General features: G+C 36.0%; 1 protein-coding gene across 35 annotated transcripts in view; it reads left to right on the top strand.

Annotated features, from left to right (window-relative positions):
* The window catches only part of ATP2C1 (ATPase secretory pathway Ca2+ transporting 1), a 97,031-nt gene that overhangs the window by 67,847 nt on the left and 8,397 nt on the right, over positions 1-20,787 (top strand). For all 35 annotated transcript variants that reach the window (XR_015275980.1, XM_086849528.1, XM_086849566.1 and 32 more), the window contains 16 exons: positions 2,993-3,148; positions 3,676-3,744; positions 4,450-4,525; positions 5,033-5,099; positions 6,207-6,331; positions 7,585-7,682; positions 9,151-9,246; positions 9,357-9,446; positions 10,169-10,273; positions 11,957-12,113; positions 13,360-13,530; positions 14,529-14,626; positions 16,172-16,222; positions 17,016-17,182; positions 18,768-18,836; positions 20,553-20,669. Coding sequence is in view for 34 of the 35 variants with exons in the window: in XM_086849528.1 (XP_086705654.1) it covers positions 2,993-3,148; positions 3,676-3,744; positions 4,450-4,525; positions 5,033-5,099; positions 6,207-6,331; positions 7,585-7,682; positions 9,151-9,246; positions 9,357-9,446; positions 10,169-10,273; positions 11,957-12,113; positions 13,360-13,530; positions 14,529-14,626; positions 16,172-16,222; positions 17,016-17,182; positions 18,768-18,836; positions 20,553-20,669 (1,712 nt within the window). In the remaining variant the exon portion in view is untranslated. The remainder of the gene's footprint in view (positions 1-2,992; positions 3,149-3,675; positions 3,745-4,449; positions 4,526-5,032; positions 5,100-6,206; positions 6,332-7,584; positions 7,683-9,150; positions 9,247-9,356; positions 9,447-10,168; positions 10,274-11,956; positions 12,114-13,359; positions 13,531-14,528; positions 14,627-16,171; positions 16,223-17,015; positions 17,183-18,767; positions 18,837-20,552; positions 20,670-20,787) is intronic.

Here is a 20,787-nt window from a genome sequence, read left to right as displayed (position 1 = left end):
GACAGGAGAAGAAAGAATTTTTCAATTTTATGTATAATGTATTGTTGAAAATGCTATTTTCTTTTCCCTCTAAAGTTAAATATATTCTAAAAACATTGTTTTTAGTCTGAATGCCAAGATATTTTGGCATCTGGTCGAAGCTGGTTTCACTCTTTATTTGCATTAAATTTTAAGATATAGTTCCAGTTTTCTCCAATAGTGGAATGTCAGAAAAACTTGTGGAATTGTGCAGGTGTAATCTTTTCTCTCTGACACTTTTTCATCAGTGTGTGTCGTTATATCTTCTTGTTTACTAAATAATTAATTTGTGGTATTAGGTGGAAGTACTTGAGTTGAAGCAATTGCACTATAGCAGTACTTGAACATTCTCTAAAAATTAAGTGGAATGTGTATATATATTCATCTGTCATATTTTGGTGGTTTTAGTTAATGGTTTTATATCAGATTGGGCATCTTGTTTTGCTCAGTATCTGGGCTATCCTGTTAAAGTAGTGTCTGGATCTAAAAATCTGTGTGTCCAGGTTATCCACAGTTGATAATTTATTAATCAGTGTTCATTTCATAGACAATTTCTAAATTAACTAGTTTTCTGACAAATTTGTTTGGATTGTGTTGTTAGCCTCTGTGGTGTAGTTGGTACTTCAGTGGGTTTATTTTTTATGACTGCAAACACTGCTTCCCTTGGCAATTGTGTAGTCCCTGCATTGTTATGAAACTACTGTTGCAGCAGCACCTACTTGCTCATATCTGATACCATGCTATGATAGCAGCATGCTCAGGCCTCTTGCAAAGGAAAGCAGAAATGGAATTAAAAGTTTCTCAGCTGTCTGCAGCCCTGCACTGGATGAGAATTTTTTCCATTGTAAGCTACTCTTGCAGCGCATTTGAAAATAAGAGCATGTAATCTTATTTCCCTCTTCTGTCTACTGGGCATTGCTACAGGGTGGTGTGTTTTAAAAAGAAATTATATGGAGATCATCTTCTCAGAGAAAGAACAGATTTGTTCTGTATATTCTTAGTGATGCTGTCCTAGAAAACAGTAGAAGTGGTAACTAAGCACTATTTGTTTTGGGAAGGCATTTGTGTAAGTGAAAACTTTTCTTCACTGATCTGATTTTTTGGGGACAATCTTGATTTTCAAAATGAATTTGTTTTCTGGTCTAGGTTTTCTGTATGTTAATGAATGGTCCATCAAGTTTCCTGATCATTTTCTCTAAAGCCAGCGTATTGAATCAAGAACTAACATACCTATAACAGTGTAGACTTGAAACACGATTTCTTTTTGGTTGTAGCGGTTCAGATTCACCAATTTGAGTTTCCTGGCCAATGCACCAAATAATGTTTTAGTGCTGGCTAAAATCGCCAGTGCACTTACTCATTTTTTACCATGAGATATGGATTAGGAGAAGGGCAAAACAGGCTTAAAACTTAAAAGGTATAAAGAAACTTTATTAACAGGACTTCAAGAATAAGAAGCATCAGAAAAAAACTCCCAGAACACCTTTCCTCCCCCTGCCTAACTTTTTCCTTTCCCAACTGACCATGTAGAGGCAAAAACTGGGATGTTAAAGCAGTACCAACTATAAAATGGTCTTTCATGAGTTCTTGTAGGGACAGTTTTCTCTTGCCATGCCATGGAGATACCTCCACAAGAAACAGTTTTCTTGTGACTTTTCATTTCCATGAAAAGAAGCTGCCTGGGCAAAAAAGTTCTCCACTGTGAAATTCCTCCCATTTTCACAGTCCTGCTAGAGGTGTGTCCATGGGCCATGAACTCATTGGGTATTATTTTAAGGATGAGTTGTTCAAAGGCAAAGATTCTTTCCATCTGTCTCTGTTATCATGTCTGGGAACAGAGGTTTTCTTCTCTCCCTGGGGGCAAAGGGTCTGCATCACTCTCTTCTCTCTCTCTGTTCAAGCTTCTCATGGGACCACAGCTACTCCAGCATCTGCTTGGCTTCATCAATGGATACTCTCATGAATTAAAGGAGTTATTTCAGTATATCATTATCCAACTCCATGGCCCTACCAAAAGAATATTTCAGCCCCATTCAGCATCTCCTCATTCTCCTTCCATCTGAGGCTTGACTCCCTCTTTACTGACCTTGGTGTTTTCACCTTGTCTTTCTACGTGTTGTCACGCTGTCCTTTTCTCTCCCTGGAGAGAGGAACAAGGTCTGCAGGTCTCATCTGTGTAGTGAAAGTGTTAATATTTCACCCAGTGCCACAGCAGTCACGGTGTTGGATTTCAGGCTGCGCTGGGCCCCTCCCTCTGTCCGGCAGCCGCTGGGAGCGGGGTCTCAGCTTGGGGCCATTGGTTTGGGCCAGGGCAGGTTTAGTGTCAGCGAGATGCCAGCAGCCATGGGCCGGCCCAGCCTGAGCCAGGGCTCCCCCAGCCTCCATCCCCTGCCCGGGAGCCGCTGGGGTCCGGCCCGGCCTCCCCCAGGCCGTACAGGCCGCGGGGAAGTGGGGCTGGCCCCACCAGAGCTGCGTTACCTTTCGAGGCTGGAACAAAAAAGGAGAGAGTTCCTAGGCTTGTGTTTTTAAAATGCGGATCTCACAGAGGTGGATCTAATTTCTAAATGGTGCAAAATGTCATTTCTCAGAACTAGCCAGGTATTGGCCTTTCCCAGGCACAGAGGAAGCTCCCAGCAGCTTCTCTCAAAGAAATCACTTCTGTGGGTGTTTTTTTTTACTTCTTCCCAAAATGTCAAACAGTGTGAAACCACCATGTTGGTAGTGGTGTTAAATATTTCAGAGCTCATGGCTAAATTTGAATAGTAGCAAAGTGGCATCTTCATCTTCCATCTTTGATTCTGGTGAGAGTTTTGTAGGAGTGCTCATTGCTTTGTCGATCCTTAAAATATTGACATGTTTTCTTGTTGTATGAATAAATTGGTTATGTTTTATTGGCAAAATTGTGAAAGTTACCTTTACACTTCTGAATACTTACAAAATATTGTCATGTTTTTTACCTATTTTGTTTTCAAAGGCTGTGGACCTTTCTATTGATGAATCCAGTCTCACAGGTGAGACAGCTCCTTGCTCTAAATCTACAGCTCCTCAGCCAGCAGCAACCAATGGAGACCTTACTTCTAGGAGCAATATCGCTTTCATGGGGACATTGGTCAGATGTGGAAAAGCAAAGGTAAAATCATTGTTGCGAGAGAAGACTATGTTCCTTGTTTCAACTATTTGAAGGCATTTCTTACTTTTTAATTTTACCTCCCAGTAATTAGTGTGATACTTTGAAGAGCTTTTCTCACTTGCTTTTTCATACACTAGTTTAATAAAACTATGGCCATAAGAGCTCAAATTCATAGGGATGTGAAACTCCTCTGTCGAGGTTGTGGTGTTTTGCTTCTAGAGCTACATTCATGTGTTTGAAAATACAGTTCTGGCTAGTGTTGGGTGTTAGCAATTTGAGTTTTGCTACTGGTTATTAGTAAGTACTTTAGCAGTGCACAGAAAAGCAATTTGTTTCACTAAGGCAAAAGGTTTTTTAGGAGAAATTCCCTACTTGTGACAAGAGCTAATTCTATAAGCCAGGTTAAAATTTTTGTTGGGCTAAATGGTATTTGTCCGTGATTGGAGTCAAATCTGTCAATGACAACCACTAATATTACACCTCAGATTTCATTTGGCTTTATCTTTATGTTTTTTGTTTCTTTTTAGGGGATAGTTATTGGAACAGGAGAAAACTCTGAATTTGGGGAGGTTTTCAAAATGATGCAAGCAGAAGAGGTAAGAGAAGATATTTAGCAGCAAAGACATAGTTTGAAAGTGTGTTTCATTCATTAAAAGTTTGAATTTATTCCACAGGAACTTAGTTGAACATACATTGCTTTCAGTATTTTCCTTTCCTCTAGTGAAGCAAATCTTAGCTCTTGGACATGAAAGTAATAATTGAATGCAGTGCAACAAAATGTCTGTAGCTGACCCAAAGATACTAACTGTGAAAATAATACTCTGCACCTGTCTAAATATTTACATAGCTTTCTATTTTGCTAAATTGAATTTTCTGTAGATCATTAAAAACATTCATTCTGAGATATAACTGGCTTTCCAGGGCTCTAATGCCTCTGTTTTGAAAATCAGTTTTATTCTTGCTACCAAGAACTTTTTTGGTCTTGGAGGAAGTGCAGTGGCTTGTAGTTGGCATGATGTTTTGTTTTTTTTAATAAAATTTTTGATAAGACCTTTTATATTAGATTTGTTATTGCTATCACAAAGCTCTAGAAGAATATTTCTAATAAATATTTCATTTCATTGAAGTATTTTTGAATCTCGTTGAATTCTGTGAAAGAACAGTCTGTTTGCCTAAAGTAAATATATGGAAATATGGGGTATAACTTCATGCTATTCCCTGACTGTCTTGAATTTTGCATCTGTGAAGTAAAATGTGATGCAGTCCGTTTGTTAATTGCTGCATGTTTGCCATTCTTCAAGGCTCCAAAGACACCTCTGCAGAAGAGCATGGATCTCTTGGGAAAACAGCTTTCCTTGTATTCCTTTGGTATAATAGGTAAGATAATTTCTGTAAAATAATTGCAAAAGATTATCTAATGGAAACTAGTGTGTGTAGGCCTAGGAAATAGAAAACTAAATCTCTAAAGCTCTTTTGGCTCCTATTTCATTGGTGACTTTGAGTTCATGTCACTAATCATCTGAAAATTGCATAATGTGACATAACTCTAATCATAAAGGTGTTTATTTGCTTCTTCCTGCAAATGTGCTTTACTGACTTTCTGTCCTCCAAATATTTCCTTTTAAATTGCAATGCATCTTGGATTCTGATTCAAGGTGTGCATAAGTGAGCACCTCACTTAGAGATGTGATTGGGCAACTTGACTGGCTGATACTTTCTTCATCTTTGCTGTACTAATGGAATCATGACAGTGAAATAAATAATATATTTTTATAGGTAGCACAATGGAAAGCTATGTTCTGGTTATTTGAGTTTTTTCTTATCCCCATGAGGCTACAGTACATTCTGGTTTTACATTAATCCCCTTGACTGTTTTCTTTATAGGAGTTATTATGCTAGTTGGCTGGTTGCAAGGAAAGCATATCCTTGATATGTTCACAATTGGTGTGAGGTAAGATTTATGGTTTGAAATAATGTAGATCATGCATTACAGCAAGTGTTTGAAATCTAGTGGTCTGTATGCTTGCATACACTGCTCTTAACTTCATGGAAGTAATGCAAAATGAAAATAAAAAAGCAAATTCATACATATTTTTAATGATGCAGAGTGTTCCTGTCAGTCTCTTAAACTTTACATTCATATGGTGATTTCTGAGTGTCTTGTGGAACATCTGCAAACAGACAGTAGAGTTGTACAGTTCGAATTTTTGTTGCTGAGTAAATAAAGTAGCTGTAATTTTACAAGGCATATGAAAAAACTAAGTTATTGCAAGCTTTGTGTCATGTAGTTCAATAACTCATCTTCTGCTATATTATGCAAACTTAATCCCAGTGTGTTTGCTGAGAACAGCACTGAATTTAGATGGTTTAGCTCCATACTCCTAGAAAAGTTGTTGGGTTGCTGATTACATGGGTAGTGCATAAAGCAGAAGGGTTTCTTTAAGTGACAGGATCATTCTCTGAAGAATTACACATTTGTGGAGGGGAGAACAGAAACCCAGGAACTGCATCTTTGAGCATTGCCTAATGAGTTGTGATCTTGTTTACACTGCATCAAGTTTTTTATTTGTTTATTTTTTAAATGACCTTCAAAGCCATTCCCTCACTTAAATTGCTGCCACATCATGATCTGACAGTAGCAATTGTGGATCAGTGACGGCATTTCTCGGTTCTGCTTAGTGCTGACAACACTTATTCTTCACAATAAGTAGTAGTCAGCACTAAACTGGGCTCCTTTGCACAGCCCTAATTAGTGTTTTGTGTAGGCAAAACAGATGTACAATTGATTTCTCCCTCTCCCCTACATTTCTTCATACTTTTGCATAAATAATGAGTAGAAATTATCTAATTTATTTCATTTGTTGCTGTCTTCAGCAGATTTCTTATAATGAATGCTATTCAACTAGAATCACATGGCAATCACATCACTCCTTCCTTTCTGTTTTAATCTCAGTGACCAGTCAGCTACAGAAACAATTTTCTGAACTGTAAATTCATCACTACTGTGTATTCCTGTATGAAATTCGAAAACACATCTGTGTATTTACTTTCATTACAGTTTGGCTGTAGCTGCAATCCCTGAAGGACTCCCAATTGTGGTAACAGTGACACTGGCCCTTGGGGTGATGAGAATGGTGAAGAAACGGGCAATTGTAAAAAAGCTGCCTATTGTTGAAACTTTAGGTATGACTAGACTAACTTAGAGATATAAATGTTTTTGATATAAATGTTAGGAAATACTGATGACTAATGAGGAAAACAAAGCAGTTATTCTTATTTTGTTAGCAGTGTGGTGGTATCTAAAACATTCTTAAACTGAATGTGTGCTACACTGGAGCAATTCAGGGAGAGTTTCTGTGGGCCTCCTGACTACTTTTTTTTGAACTAAAATAAAGAATCAATCTGCCAATTAATAGCCTGCTGTGCTATTAATACAGTAAGCTGAATGTTTGCTGTAAGATGTTCCTGTTAAATAAGACTTGTAAAAGGGTTTTTTAAGTTAAAACTTTCTGGTGTAAATTTAGGGGTGATACTGACAGCTGAAAACAAATCCATATTTGGATATTAGAAAAAGTTTTGTAATCATAATGCACCTTCAGATTTTTATGCTGCTCACAGTAGAACATAAAATCATTTAAAAACTTTAAAGCTCAAAGAATTTTTATATGCAGGTTGAGTCATAAAACATGTAAAGCACAGAACATGGAAAAGGAATAGAAATACGAAGTTAAATAATTTTGCTGCATCTGAATTCCTTTTTGCAATTTGAAGATTGGGAATTTTTTTTTCCAGTGCCTCTAGCAGAGTTTCATTAGTGTTGCAAGGTATTTTGTTGCTGGTACAAGTCCTGCTGTCATGTCCAGAAATGTCAAGATACTGCAAAACTCTTTCCATCTCCATTCCAGAATTAAAACGGCACATACACATCTCACATTTTTGTAATCTTTTCAAACTTATTAAAATTTGCAGGTTTATTAGTAAGTCACACTTGTGACTTAGTGGTGTAACACTTGTGTGACACAAAATACTGTGGCTAGTGTTAAATGCATGTTGTAGTTTTTAAGAAAGAGGGGCGATTCCTTTAAAGCAGGCTCTTAGTTTTTCTCCTCACCAGGAATCACAATTGAGATTTCAGTAATGTAGTTTGAGGTACAGCAGAATAAAATAGAGATGAAGTTGTGGGTAGACACATTTTGTATAAGTTGCCAATTTGGGATTTAAATTAGTTTGGAGGGGTTTTTTTTATTTCTTGGACAAACTCAAAGAACCTTGTACAATTATTCATTAGTAGTTGAAAATTTGCTGTCTCTCCCTTGTGTTTAGTCACAGACAGCCGCAATATTTCGAGAACTTTGCTCAGCTTGCATACTTTTCTCTTTGTTCCTCAGGTTGTTCTAAACAAGAATTGTTTTATAAATGTTAATTTATTATTTCAGGTTGTTGCAATGTCATTTGTTCAGACAAAACTGGAACCCTGACAAAGAATGAAATGACTGTTACCCATATTTTTACTTCTGATGGGCAGCATGCTGAGGTATGTAGTATGACACTTAGACTTGAATTTGCCTTTTTATTTTGTTGTGTGTATCAGCTGAAACAGGCTGGACTATACTGCAGGTAAAGCATCAGTTAAGAAAGCATAAATTTGTTGTGTTAAACTCCTGTCTCTCAGTTCATTTACTATGCAGCCTTTGAGCTGTGCTATCCAAGCCTTCTCTGGTTACAGAAGCATTTTTTTTATATATGTTAAATTCTTAAAAAATTTAGTGACTGTAGGTTACACACAATGAGAGTCAGATGCTAAGATACACAGACAAGTTGAGAGATTTTTTTTGTCAGTATAGAAAGTTGAGACTATTTTGCTCTTTTAGGTACAAAGAAAATCCCCTAAAATTTACATTTTCCAAACATTTAAAGATATCCAACTTTTTGCCTAAAAGGCAGTTTATTGTGTGAACTGTTCATACTGAATATGCACTGTCATTCTTGCTTTTTTATAATGGATGGACTTGCAAGTAGGAGCAGGACATGAAACAGTGATAGTTGAGATTAGGGAGTTGCTGGAAAGACTGATGGTGTAAATCCACAAAAGAGGAGCAAAAGCAGCAGGAATAGAAAAGCAGTGAGGTGTGGAACTGGATGTGGGTTCATAGGAATGTTTTAATCAAGTTCTTAAATTCTCAAACTCCTTAATCATGGTTTTATTTCCACAATAGAGTTAATAGATGGTCTTGTAATTTTGTTCTGTAAGCAAAAATACTGGCATTTTTTTCAGGTTTTTTTTTTTCTTTATATTATTTGCCTGTATTTTCTTATATAGCCTGATACTTGTTTTTTTATTGCTAGAAGTCTGTATGAGTACAGCAACTAGCATGGCTGCATCTGGGTCAAATAATCTCCTTTTTCCTAATGGAAAGAGAACTTAAAATGACTGTGAAATATATTAGTTGTTAATGGTGTAGATAGGAAGACTTTTTTGGGATCCTAGTAGGATGCCTGCTTTTTATGCACTAAAAGTACAGTTTTATTGGTTTTAACACCTTTCTGAGGTCTAAACTGAGAGGCTGTTCAACTGTTTCTTTTTTCCTTTTTTTTTTTTTAATAATTTGATGGAAGTAGGACTCTGCTCTCTAATTCCATTCCCCTGCAGGGGGTATGCATTATTAATCAGGGTAAAGACAAATAGGAGGAAAAAGTTAGAAAGCAAAAAGAAGAAGAAAAAAGAAAGCTTGCCTAATACTGTAAGGAAACAACATACTACATTTTTTTATGCTAAGGAATAAAATTGATACTGTTTAAAGAAATTAGTCTCTAATATATTTTATTGAACTCAGAGCATTGCTGCGTTAGAAGCTGAATAAGAAGAATTCATGCACACTGAGTAAAAGCCATTATGAATGGCCTTTTGAAATTCCTCTGTAGTTTATAATAAAAAGCTGAGAGCAGTTAACCTGGTGAACACTACATTCATTGCATGCTGCCTCTGGCTGCTTGTCTTGCAGGTCACTGGTGTAGGTTATAACAGGTTTGGAGAAGTGATGCTCGATGGTGAGGTTATTCATGGTTATAACAACCCATCCATTAGCAAAATTGTGGAGGTAAGATGTTAACAAAGAAAGGTGAGTTTTAACTGATGATGTAGCATGAGAGCTTTGTATGGCATTTTACTTTGTGTTCTTTTTCTCCCCTTTCCTTCCTCATCTTTTAGGCTGGCTGTGTGTGCAATGATGCCTTGATTAGAAACAACACATTGATGGGGAAGCCAACAGAAGGGGCTTTAATTGCACTTGCTATGAAGGTGTGTACTTGATGGTGCTTTTTGGATTCATGGCAGGTGGGAAATGTGTAGAAATAAGTTGTGGCTTTATTTTTCTCATTTTCTTCTCTTTTGGATCTCCTAGATTTGTATTGCAACTGCTCATCTCCTATGTTTCTTTCTTGTAAATCTTGGGCGTTCTGAAGGATCAGAAAAAAAATATTTACGAGTGAAGTAAAATCTCTATTTTCATCTTTTTGCACTTAGTACTGTCTTTTTACCTGCCACAAACTGATTTACCTGTTGAATATTGACTGTGCCATCTTTTTCCCAGTTTCACATCAGTAGCAGAGGGAAGTTGTTAACTGATGTATTGGTGACTGCAGAATTTATAGTGCCTCTCAAGTGCAGGGCTTTTGAATTGTTTTGAACTGTGCTGAAGTGTTTGGTTTTTTTCTTTTGGGGACGGAGGGGGTTGTTGTTGGGTTTTTGTGCAATGCTGTGACACACACAATTACAGCTACTGAGAAATGTAGCAAGGCTCATGCTGTAGCCTGAAAGAAGTTTCTAGGTATTTTCAGTGTTAGTTTGTCAAGAAGTCTGTCTAAATTGGAACAGTGTGCTCAGAAGGCAACTTTGAATATGAAATTGTCCTTTAATTAAGTGATGTTTGCTAACTAAGGTGTTTCAACAAGTCATTAAATTTCATACCTATTTGAAAATAAAAGATCCTGACATTGTGGTGGTATTTCTGTTTTATACAGATGGGTTTAGATGGAGTCCAGGAAGACTACATAAGGAAGGCTGAATATCCCTTCAGCTCAGAACAAAAATGGATGGCTGTTAAATGCATTCACAGAACGCAGCAGGTAAACTTCAATCACTGTTTCCATGAGCACTAGCTCTGTAGGATGGTTACCTACCTTGTTTAATATCTTCATTTTTCGCTTCAGATGTTTTAGAAGGCTGGCAGTAGTGTACAGTCCTAGAAATACGGTTTGATAATAGACACAGCTTTAGTTTCAAGCTCTGAAGTAGAGAAAAGGAATCACAATAAATAATTTCCATAAAAGGCATCCTGGGATATTATTTTAAGTATTTTGAAAACTGAGACCTTGAATGTATACTTAGCTATTTTTTCTTCCTTCTTCCTTCTCAAACATCTAGAGCAGTTCTGCCAATCTTCTGCTGTTCCAGTGCTGCATAGTTACATAATGAGTTAAGAGCAAGAATATTCATTGGTGTTCAACAGTAAAATTTCATTTGTTTGAAAATACAGGGTTTCTGGTTTTGCTGCAGGCATCACATCCCCAGTGTTGACAAATTTTATTGATGTCAACACTAGCACAGATTATCAATAAAACCTACTCTTTAACCTCTTTTTCTGTCTTCTGGTACTTTCACATACATATATGCATTCATGTTTCATTTAGATCCATATGAATGTTTTTGTTACAAGTATTGACATAATCACTGCCAGTCTGATAACTGGAGCCTCCTAGACAATATGTGCAACACCAGACCTTATATTGGATTTATGAAAAATTGTCCAGTGCTTGGACAATTTTTTTTTCCAGACCAAAACCAAGCTTGCTGACAGTGTTCCAGTATCACTGTAAAATCTTTACTTTGGAAAGAAAGTATTTGACTCCTTTTAGCTATATGGGTTATATTGTTGATTATCTTTGTGTAAAGAACAGTGAGCAGACAAATTGGTATAAGATTTTAATCCATGTAAAGACTTACTATGTCTGTGTTTTGAAATCAGTAGTTTTAAAAAGAATGTTGAAAAATTGCTAACAGATTTAAAGGGAGCATAAATTTTTTGAAGACTAAGAAAATACTGCAGATTTAGAAACTTGGAACTCTCATCAGTTAAGCCTGTCATGAAAGATTGAGATAACTTGACTTCTGTGCATATAAATAACTTAACAGAAAAAAATAGGTATATTAAAAAAGAGCTTTTTAGTTCTGCTGGAGAGAAGATGAGTGATCAGTGATTGGAAATTTAGCTGAGGCAGCAGTTCTTAATGGAAAGGATGGAAGTGAAGGAATGAGTTGATTTAGCATTGGAGTTAAGTGTTAGAGGTAGGTGGTGGACTCTCAGTCCCATGGTATCATATCAAGGCTAGATGACTATCTGGAAAATATTAGAGTGATTAGGCCTTGTACAAGAATGGAGGGGCTGTTTAATGACCGGTAGAGCTTATGGTCTTTCAGTTCTGATGTCCTGTGTAGCTTGAATTTCTGTCCTTTGCGTGGCCTCTTAATCTGTAAACTGTGACTTACAGTGCCTGTGCCTGATATCTGCTGAAATGAGATATTGATTATTATCTTGGCTCTGTTGACTTTACCACTCCTGAATGTACACTGTCTAGAGACAAAAGAACAGATTTTTATGTTCAGAAATGTAAGTTTCATTTTCATTATGTTAGTAAGATCGTTAACAAAAGGACATGTCTGTCATTCTTATACATCCATGTGTGTATACACTTGTGTATGTGTAGTTATGCATATACACACATGCACTCAACAGCTCTTTTTTCTTTTAGGACAAACCTGAGATTTGCTTTATGAAAGGTGCTTATGAACAAGTCATTAGGTACTGTACATCATATAACTGTAAGGGACAGACCCTACCCCTGGTGCAGCAACAGAGAGAGCAATACCAGCAAGAGAAGATGTCTATGGGCTCTGCAGGGCTTAGAGGTAAGGCTGTTTCAGTCTCTCAAAATAACAATTTCATTTAAATGGCACTGCTTGTTGTTAAAAAAGAAAACCCTAAACCAACGACAACAAACAAGAGCAACCCAAAACACTAGAATCTTCTTTTTTTTTAGATGGTTGGTTTTTTTTTTTTTTGTTCAGTAAGTGCCACTGTGTTGTTTAGTTTTTAGGCCTGTATAATAACATGATTAAACTGCAGAGGGTGAGAAAGGGCACTGTTGCTTCCTTTTGTCTCTTGCATGTGACCATAACTGAACAGTACCTTGCTACTTAATGGCTTCCATACCTTATTATAGATGTCTGTGGGTTTGTGTTGTTCTTTTTTTAATCTGAATGTGTTTATTTGTTCATTGCTTTGGCTCCCACCACCTTCATGAGTTAGGCTAGCACAACTGATTGCAGGTCAGGAGATGTCATTAGAATTGTCTTCTATGTTAAGAAGCTGTGTAGAATTTTAGATAAAACAAAGTATTTTTCACAAGATGATTGACAGAAGTTGATTATGGGCCAGGATTATACATGACTGGTTTTCTTTGACCTCTGTAAAGAGATCTCTAGGCTGTTAAGTCCATGCACAGCTTTTAAATTTAAAACAAAAATTTAAAGGGAGGGGTACTGTGTCTCAGGAAATTCCTAAGATGCAAATTATTAGAAGCTGCAAGAATATGCTAGGAGTGGTATTTTTTTCCCGTTTCATTTGAACAGTCATTTTTTCTGTCTGTCAAAAAAATCAAGGGTAATGTTTTGAAAAAGGCAAACTTGCTTTTTCCTTACAATTAAGAATCCTGCTTTGAAAGTCATTCCAGAAAGTATTCAGCATGTACTCCATGAAGTCTTCCTCTCTAAAGGTAAAAAAAAAAAAAACAAAGCAGAAAATAAATACATTAACTGATCCTCCCTTTCATCCTAATGCATTAAAGAAATGCACAGAGAAATCAGAGCTAGATGTGGTTCCCTTTCAAAATATAAACACTTTATAGTGAGAACAAATAGGAAAGTTATCTGTAAAACCTGGTTGTTTGGTAAGAAATACTTCAGAAGACTAGAGTGTACATAAGTAGGCTATTGTGAATGCTCAGCAATGATACTACGGAGGTTTAAAAAAAGGAAAATGTCAATTCCAGCCCTTTGCTTTATGCTGTCCTGTTAGTTTGAAACAATTGTTTTAAATGCTGATGTAAATGTTAATTTCAAATCTTAACATGTTTATTTCTTTTTCTTCTTAAAGTTCTGGCATTAGCTTCTGGTCCTGAATTAGGACAGCTGACTTTTTTGGGGCTTGTGGGAATAATCGATCCTCCACGGACTGGTGTAAAAGAAGCTGTTACTACACTCATCACCTCAGGGGTTGCAATAAAAATGGTTACTGGAGATTCACAGGAAACTGCAGTTGCCATTGGTAAGAAGAGTTAATTTCCTTTCATATTTTATTGTTTTCTGCTTAGTTAATTGTTATGAAGTGTGGGTGCTAAATCTTTAATGTTTGTGAGTTCTGTATTTTGGGTTAATGTATGGCACAGTGGAACTAGCAGGGAGAAAGACCCAAAAAAACCAGGACTGTTGCCTGAAGTGGTACTTTGGTTTCAGCTGGAGCAGTGGCTTTTCTAATTTGGTTAGCATATGACTTTGGCTGTTTGAAACTATTATTTTATGGTGTTTCCTTATTACGTATGCTTGATTTCTGATTCTTCCTGTTACATCACCGGTTTCATTACTACCCTCTGCTTAGGATGCCTCTCTCTGACAACAGGAATAAACTAAAAGAGCCAGTGATGAGGAGTAATGATGTATGCCACTTCAGTGCTATCCAGTACAGTTTTGTCCATGTAACTAAGTTTGAAACTTAAGTATTATTAATAAATATTTGAACAAACTGTTTTACTTCTTTTTACAAAACAATGCATTAAATAACAAGCGCTTTAGTTGAAATATGAATGCTTTACGAACAGGATAATGAATAGCTGAGTGGGCATATAAAAAATATACCCCCAAATTCACAGTATTTTATCAGAGGTGTTTTTTCTTTCCTTTGTCTTTCTCTTGTTATTTTTCATTTTCTGTCATGTTATTTTTGAACTTTAAATTCTTTGAGAGGGCTGAATTCCTCTATTTGTTTATATGACACCTGACAGAACCAACTACAGACCTTTAGACCTAAAAAGACTAAGCAAATAAATATCTGATTTAGGATAGACTTTGTAGCATGTTGTTATTACTCAAGAGTTCATCTAATTTACTCCAACATACCGAATCAATAATGTAGTAAGATGTTCTGCTTCAGGTATTTCAAACCTGAAATACTGCAGAAAATACTAGGACTAAAAATAATAATTGGGTACTTATGTCTTAAAAGGATAAATTATTATAATAAGTTTTTTTTTATGACTTTTTTTATAGCTAGTCGTCTGGGATTGTATTCCAAAAATTCACAAGCAATCTCTGGAGAAGAAATAGACGATTTGGATATTCAGCAGCTTTCTCAAATAACACCAAAGGTTTGTTTTGATATACTACTTACTGAAATGTGGCACAGGATACATTTACATTCTGAGAAATGATTTTTTTCTGTGCCAAGCTAAAATATAATTTCTGAGTTACACATAATGTTGTTGTAATAAGTATCTTTTGGTCTGACATAATACCAATATGGAAATCTATTTCTTTCAACTTACACAGTTACCTTTTTAGGGAATTTATTACTTCTGTCTCTTTTAATGATTCAGGCTTTTGTCTTTAACTTTCATTTTGTCACCTCTTGGTGAACATCACCTTTTTGTATTAGGCCATTTTATTTCTAAGCAACTCAGTTCAATTATATAATTATAGTCTGCTTGTTCAGACAGTCCATTCTTTTGCAATTCATCAGAGGATTTGTGTTTTTAATGATTTTGATTGATCCGAGGTCACTAGTTGGGAATTTTGAAAGGGTCTATTTATTAAGTTACTTCTTAATACTTTTTAGTTATTAAATAACTAAATGGGTTAACCAATGTCCAAGTTATGAAAGTGAAGACATATTCAAATGCAATAGAGGTTCAGGTTTAGCTATGTTACAAAATTCATGCATCAAAATGCTGCTCTGTTTCCAAAGGACTGCAAAATTAGACTGCAGCATTCTTGAGTCTGATGTAAGCAAGCCAAAAGCCCATGTTTGCAATCAAGAAATGTGCATGTCAGCTTTCTGTCTTTTCTTAGTGACTCACAGAAACTGAGAAAAAGAAAGAATTGTGTGGCAAATAGTAATTTTTGGTTTATTTGGTAATACGTGTCCTTAAGGGTTGTCTACATTAAATAACTGAAATAGATTCAAATTTACTCACACCATTTTGACCTTTGACCCAATTGCTTTTCTAGGTGTTTGCTTAAAATCTTATTATGAATTAATTAAAATCAACCAATAAGATTGATAGCTGTATACAGTCTAAACTGATTGTTGAGAAATCTAGGTGTTTTTCAGGCATCTTGAAAAATGGAAACCGGCAGTTATAGAAAACTAAATTCCACATGCTCAATTTTCAATTTACAGAAAAGTCGAGAGACCAAGAAAAATCTGGGTCCTCCCGAGTCGGAATTTTTAATTAGCTTTAAAACTTCAATGGTTGATAATATGCTATAAACTAGTAAAATTGAAATATCCTGAGTAGCCTGTCACTTGTGCTCACAAGGGAAAAGGATATTGATTATAGAGTCAGCATCACAATTGTCTGCGTGAATTTAGTCAGGGAGGCCAGCAGCAAGCCGTTATACCTCAGTTGCTTCATTATTTTAGAAGACTTTTAAATTGCATGTTCTATCTTGAAATAACTTTGTTTACTAACTAACTTTGTTTGCCAGAATAAACTTTGAATCTTCTCTGAAATTAATGATTTCACTCAATTAAAAACACAGCTCACTGGCACTTCACCTCAAGAGCTAACAAGAATACAGTTGGCCTTTGATTGTATTTTTTAACCTCTACTTTAATAGAATCCAGTGCAATTCTTTATATTTCTGAATTTTTCACCTTCATTATTCAAATTACTTCATTATTCTTTTAATAGGTTGCAGTGTTCTACAGAGCCAGTCCCCGACATAAACTGAAAATTATAAAGGTATGTCTTTTAGAGGCTCAAATGCTGGACTGTTGCTATGAGTATTGCCTGTGCTGCCTTTACTTAAAGCATAACATGCTACAGTGTGTCAAGATGAAATCAGAAATACATCTGATTTAACAGTGAAATGTACTTGAAAATACTACCTAGAAAAATGCTTAGTGTCCACAAGGATTAGGTAGGTAACATTGCACTTTCTTCTATGTAGGGAGCTGGGGATTGATTGAGATTTTGTGTCATGTTGCAGTTGAATTGACTAGGAACTTGAAAGAACCATATTTCTGATACTTATCAGATGAGATAAAAGGGCATGAATTTCAAGACATGTCTGTGGCAATGCCTCTATTCAGAAGTTAACAAAAGAAGGTAGCAAAGAGGGACATACTCAGTTTAACAATTGGAACAATCAGAAAAGTAACAATAAAGAGAAGTCAAAACACTGAGACCACAGGGATGCATGCAAGACTTATAAGAAGGTGATAATGGAAATATGTAAATATATCTTCTCTGTCTTTCTCTAGAGTTTTTTCTTTCACCTAAAGGCAAATTTTATATATCCTAGCTTTAAAATTTAGGTTGTCTGAAATACACAAACTGAAGTTTAACCCAAAATATTGCATAAAAATTATTTAGAATAGAAATAGAATAGAAAACCTGCTTTTTTCTTTAGGATATTAGAGTACAATTATAAGAAACGGGGGAGGGGGAGCAATGACACAAACCTTGTATCTAGAATAATTTTATAGAATGGGTTATTTCAATCCCTGATTTAAGCTCTTTTCCCTCTCTTTAGTCCCTGCAAAATAATGGTGCCGTAGTAGCTATGACAGGAGATGGAGTGAATGATGCTGTTGCTCTGAAGGCTGCAGATATTGGTGTAGCAATGGGACAAACTGGAACAGATGTTTGTAAAGAGGCAGCAGATATGATCCTCGTGGATGATGATTTTCAGACAATAATGTAGGTGGCCTTTACGTACATATCTTGTACTATATAGCTTCAATGAGATGTTGCCTGGTTTAAAACCAATAGAAGTTTCCCTGAACTTGTAAGTGTAGCAGCTGTAAATGAGTTTTCTGCTCAGTCAGGAGTATTAGCATGATTGAAAACATAACTGAGGTGAAATTGTGAGTCTATTAGCCGTTAGTAGATGTCATTCAATTTCTTATTTCAGAAGTATACAACTAATGAAAAAATGACAGAGCATTCCACTCAAGGTTGAAAAAAATTTACGTAGTTCTCAGTTTGTTTTCAGCTCTTAAATGTAGTGGTTTCAGAAAAGGAAAAAAATATAAACTATTTAGATGTCACAGGTGAAAATAGGTTGTTAGTGTCTGGTAACCAGCTGTTTGTACTTGTTTGGTGTTTTTGGTTGGTGTATTTCAAAAAGAGATTAGCTAAACTTATCCTATTTTGACTTTAATTCATCTGACTTTTAAAGGTAGTGATTGTTGACAGAGCTGACCTGCTGTCTGGTGAAATAGCCTTCATTTTGAAATTATGCATCAGTCTCAGAACACTTCAGTTCCAAAGTATGACACTTAACCCTTGGGAAGAAGTGAAGTGGAGGAGTACAGTATAAGAAAATGTAGCAGTATGTCAAAGGATGATCTGAGGTTGTCACACTAATTCAGCCAACAGAAATGTGCTGTTATGCAAAAACATAACACAGAAGGGAATCATTTTAACATAGTCAGAAGAGTACATAGGAAGGACATCTGTAGTAAGTACTTTACATGGGCTTGGTGAGGTTTTCGCTGGAATGTATTATCCAGTTTTGCTCACTTCATCAGGAGAGCTCTCAACAGGAGAGAGAGAAGAGTGGTGAGTTCTACGGAAAAAAAGAAGTATGAACTTGTAGTTCTGCATCTTTTTCCCACCTTTTAATTTTTCTTTCTTTTAAGTAACTGAAGGAATGCTATTTAATTATCGGGGGAATGGAAGAAAAAAGTTACCTTTATGTGCAGCAAAGTAGGTCTGATTTGGGTATCAGAAAACCCTTTCTTGCTGCAGTAATTGTGATAATGTGATTGGCAAGTTGTGACACATGCTAGGGGTTTTGAAGATGTTCTGTACGTATTTCATTCTGGTACAGGAAGAATACATGCTCCTCTAAAGCCATGCTGCATTTCTGTGCCATTTTAAAAGTGAGGGTGGAGGGTGGGGGGGTTGTTGGCTTTTTGGGTTTTGTGGTTTTGGTTTTTTTTTTAATTATCCAACTTGATTTAGAAGCTCTTTTCAAGGATGGGGGTGAATTTTGAACATAGAGGAGATCTTACTAATAATTACATTTTGAAAGTTAAGCATCTGGAAAAATAACTTGTGATTATTCACAATCACAGAATAGTTTGGGTTCTTATGACTTTGGGTCAAGTCGAAAAACAATGACTGCCAAAGTTAAAAGAACCTCAACTCCATTTGTTTCCTGCTGTTTATTTTCAGCTGTTTATTGCTGCTTAAATTAATAGCTTTTTTGGTTTGTTTTAAGCTTTTCTTGGCAGTAGATTCATTTGTCTAGTAATGAAATCTTTGTTTTTAATTGCAGGTCTGCAATTGAAGAGGGTAAAGGAATTTATAATAACATAAAAAATTTTGTTAGATTTCAACTGAGCACGTAAGTTTGAAAAGCTATCATTATCAGAAGTTTCTTGTGAATGAATCAAAGCATGAAGCAGATGTATAAATTCATGTTAATACTGTAAACTTCAAGTAGGATGCTGATATACTGTGCTTTTGAGTTTTCACTGGTTTGTATTTGGTGGCTTGGTTTATTTTTAAAGACCCAGAATAGTGCAATGAACAGACATGTAATTTTGTCATGGTTAATCCTGTTGGAAGTGTGTAAAGTCAAAGGGATATATATATATATACCAAAGGGATAATGAGAAACAGCATAGCTGCCTTTGGGTCCCTGTTTAAATGAGAAGCTTGTAGTCAGTCCCTCCTTAACCAGAACATGTATTCAAATGGAGAAAACTAGGCAAAGAGGAGGTTAGTTTTTCTGAAATCCGTGTACTGGTTTGTGGAATGAGCTCACTATATGAAGCTGACTTCCTTTGCTTGCACATAAGGATTCATGTGCTAGCTATATAGTGTGTGTGTAAGACAAGAGGATGAGAGTTTAGTAAGCCTTAGTTTCAAATTTTTTGTGAATTTGTCTTATTGGATCTGGATTCAGGGACATGGTTTTTCTCTTCACCATGTCATTCATGTACTTTCTTGAAGCCTTCATGACATTTCAGAGTGGTCTGAAATTTGCAGAAGTGAAACCTAAACAACCAAACCTAAAACCTCAAATAAAACAAGCCCACAAAATCCCCACAAAAACCTCAACTCACAAACAACTACAACCCAAAAAAATCCCCGAACAACAGCAAAAAAATTCTCCACAAAAAAATCTCAACACAACAAAACCCAGAAAAAGACAAATTTGTTTACCTGCATAAACACTGTAAGAAGTGGCATTTACTTTCAGTCTTACCAAGTGTCCTGTCTAGTCTTACCAAGACTAGAGTAGGAATCTGCTGCTGAAAAATAACTAAGTGTAGATGTTCTAGGAAAGTGTGCTTACCTGTTTTTGATGAATCAGTTACCCTTTGGTTTTTTTCTGTCCCTCTTTGGAGGGAGAGCATAATAGGGTTAACAGTGCTAAATTTGGAATTATTATAAGCCTTGCTCTCTTCTTCTTGGTTATGAAACCTCTTAATCTTAATCTTAATCTTGCACTGAGAGCAATTAGTGCATACTTGTTTACAGAGGTTTCTAATGCTGAGCTTGCAGCCAGCTAATCTGTTTTTCAGTCTTTGGCCTGGCCTTCTCATGTTGGTAGTAATGAGTAGTGGTTGTAGGTATTTTTAGGGAGCCTGAGTAGTACCTTGCCTTGACTGACCAGGCAAATCAGTGACAGGTACACAGAGTGAGTTTGTTTACATCAGGAATGGAAAAGCAGTATGTTTTTCAAAACCATAATGAGAAGTTCCACTTCTGGCACAGGAAAAGTATCAGAACCAGTTCCCTATAAAAAAATCAATTAGGTGATGGTGAGTGATAATTCTGAAATGTTACCTAAAAGTTTGGGGGCTTTAAAATGCAAATTTTCTGCCTTTTTATTGCTAGAAGGAAGCTGTTTTAAGTACAGACTGTGCCAGAATGAATATTCTGAAGGATTTCATGCTCTACGTTTTAAGTTCAACTTAATGTCAGTCATGATTCACACTGACAAAATCTGTATCTACTCTTAAACAGTTGAAGTGTTGATTACAAAGCAGTTATCAGTGGATCTCCAGAAATGTTCCATGCTGACAGTTGTAAAAATGGATTCTTTCAACAGGAGTATAGCAGCACTGACTTTAATCTCACTGGCTACATTAATGAACTTTCCTAATCCTCTCAATGCCATGCAGATCTTATGGATCAATATTATTATGGATGGACCTCCAGCTCAAAGGTAAGTAATTACTCTTAACTCTTTTAGGTTCTGTAGTCCTTTTATTTCAACAGGGGAAATGGTTGCTCATACAGGAAAGTATGAAGTATTAAACTTCAGTGAGATGTTTCAGAAATAG

The sequence above is a fragment of the Cyanistes caeruleus genome, chromosome 1 (genome assembly GCF_971803275.1).
Source record: "Cyanistes caeruleus chromosome 1, bCyaCae1.hap1.1, whole genome shotgun sequence".
In the NCBI taxonomy this organism is placed as follows: domain Eukaryota; kingdom Metazoa; phylum Chordata; class Aves; order Passeriformes; family Paridae; genus Cyanistes; species Cyanistes caeruleus.
This window is presented reverse-complemented; position numbering and strand designations above follow the sequence as displayed.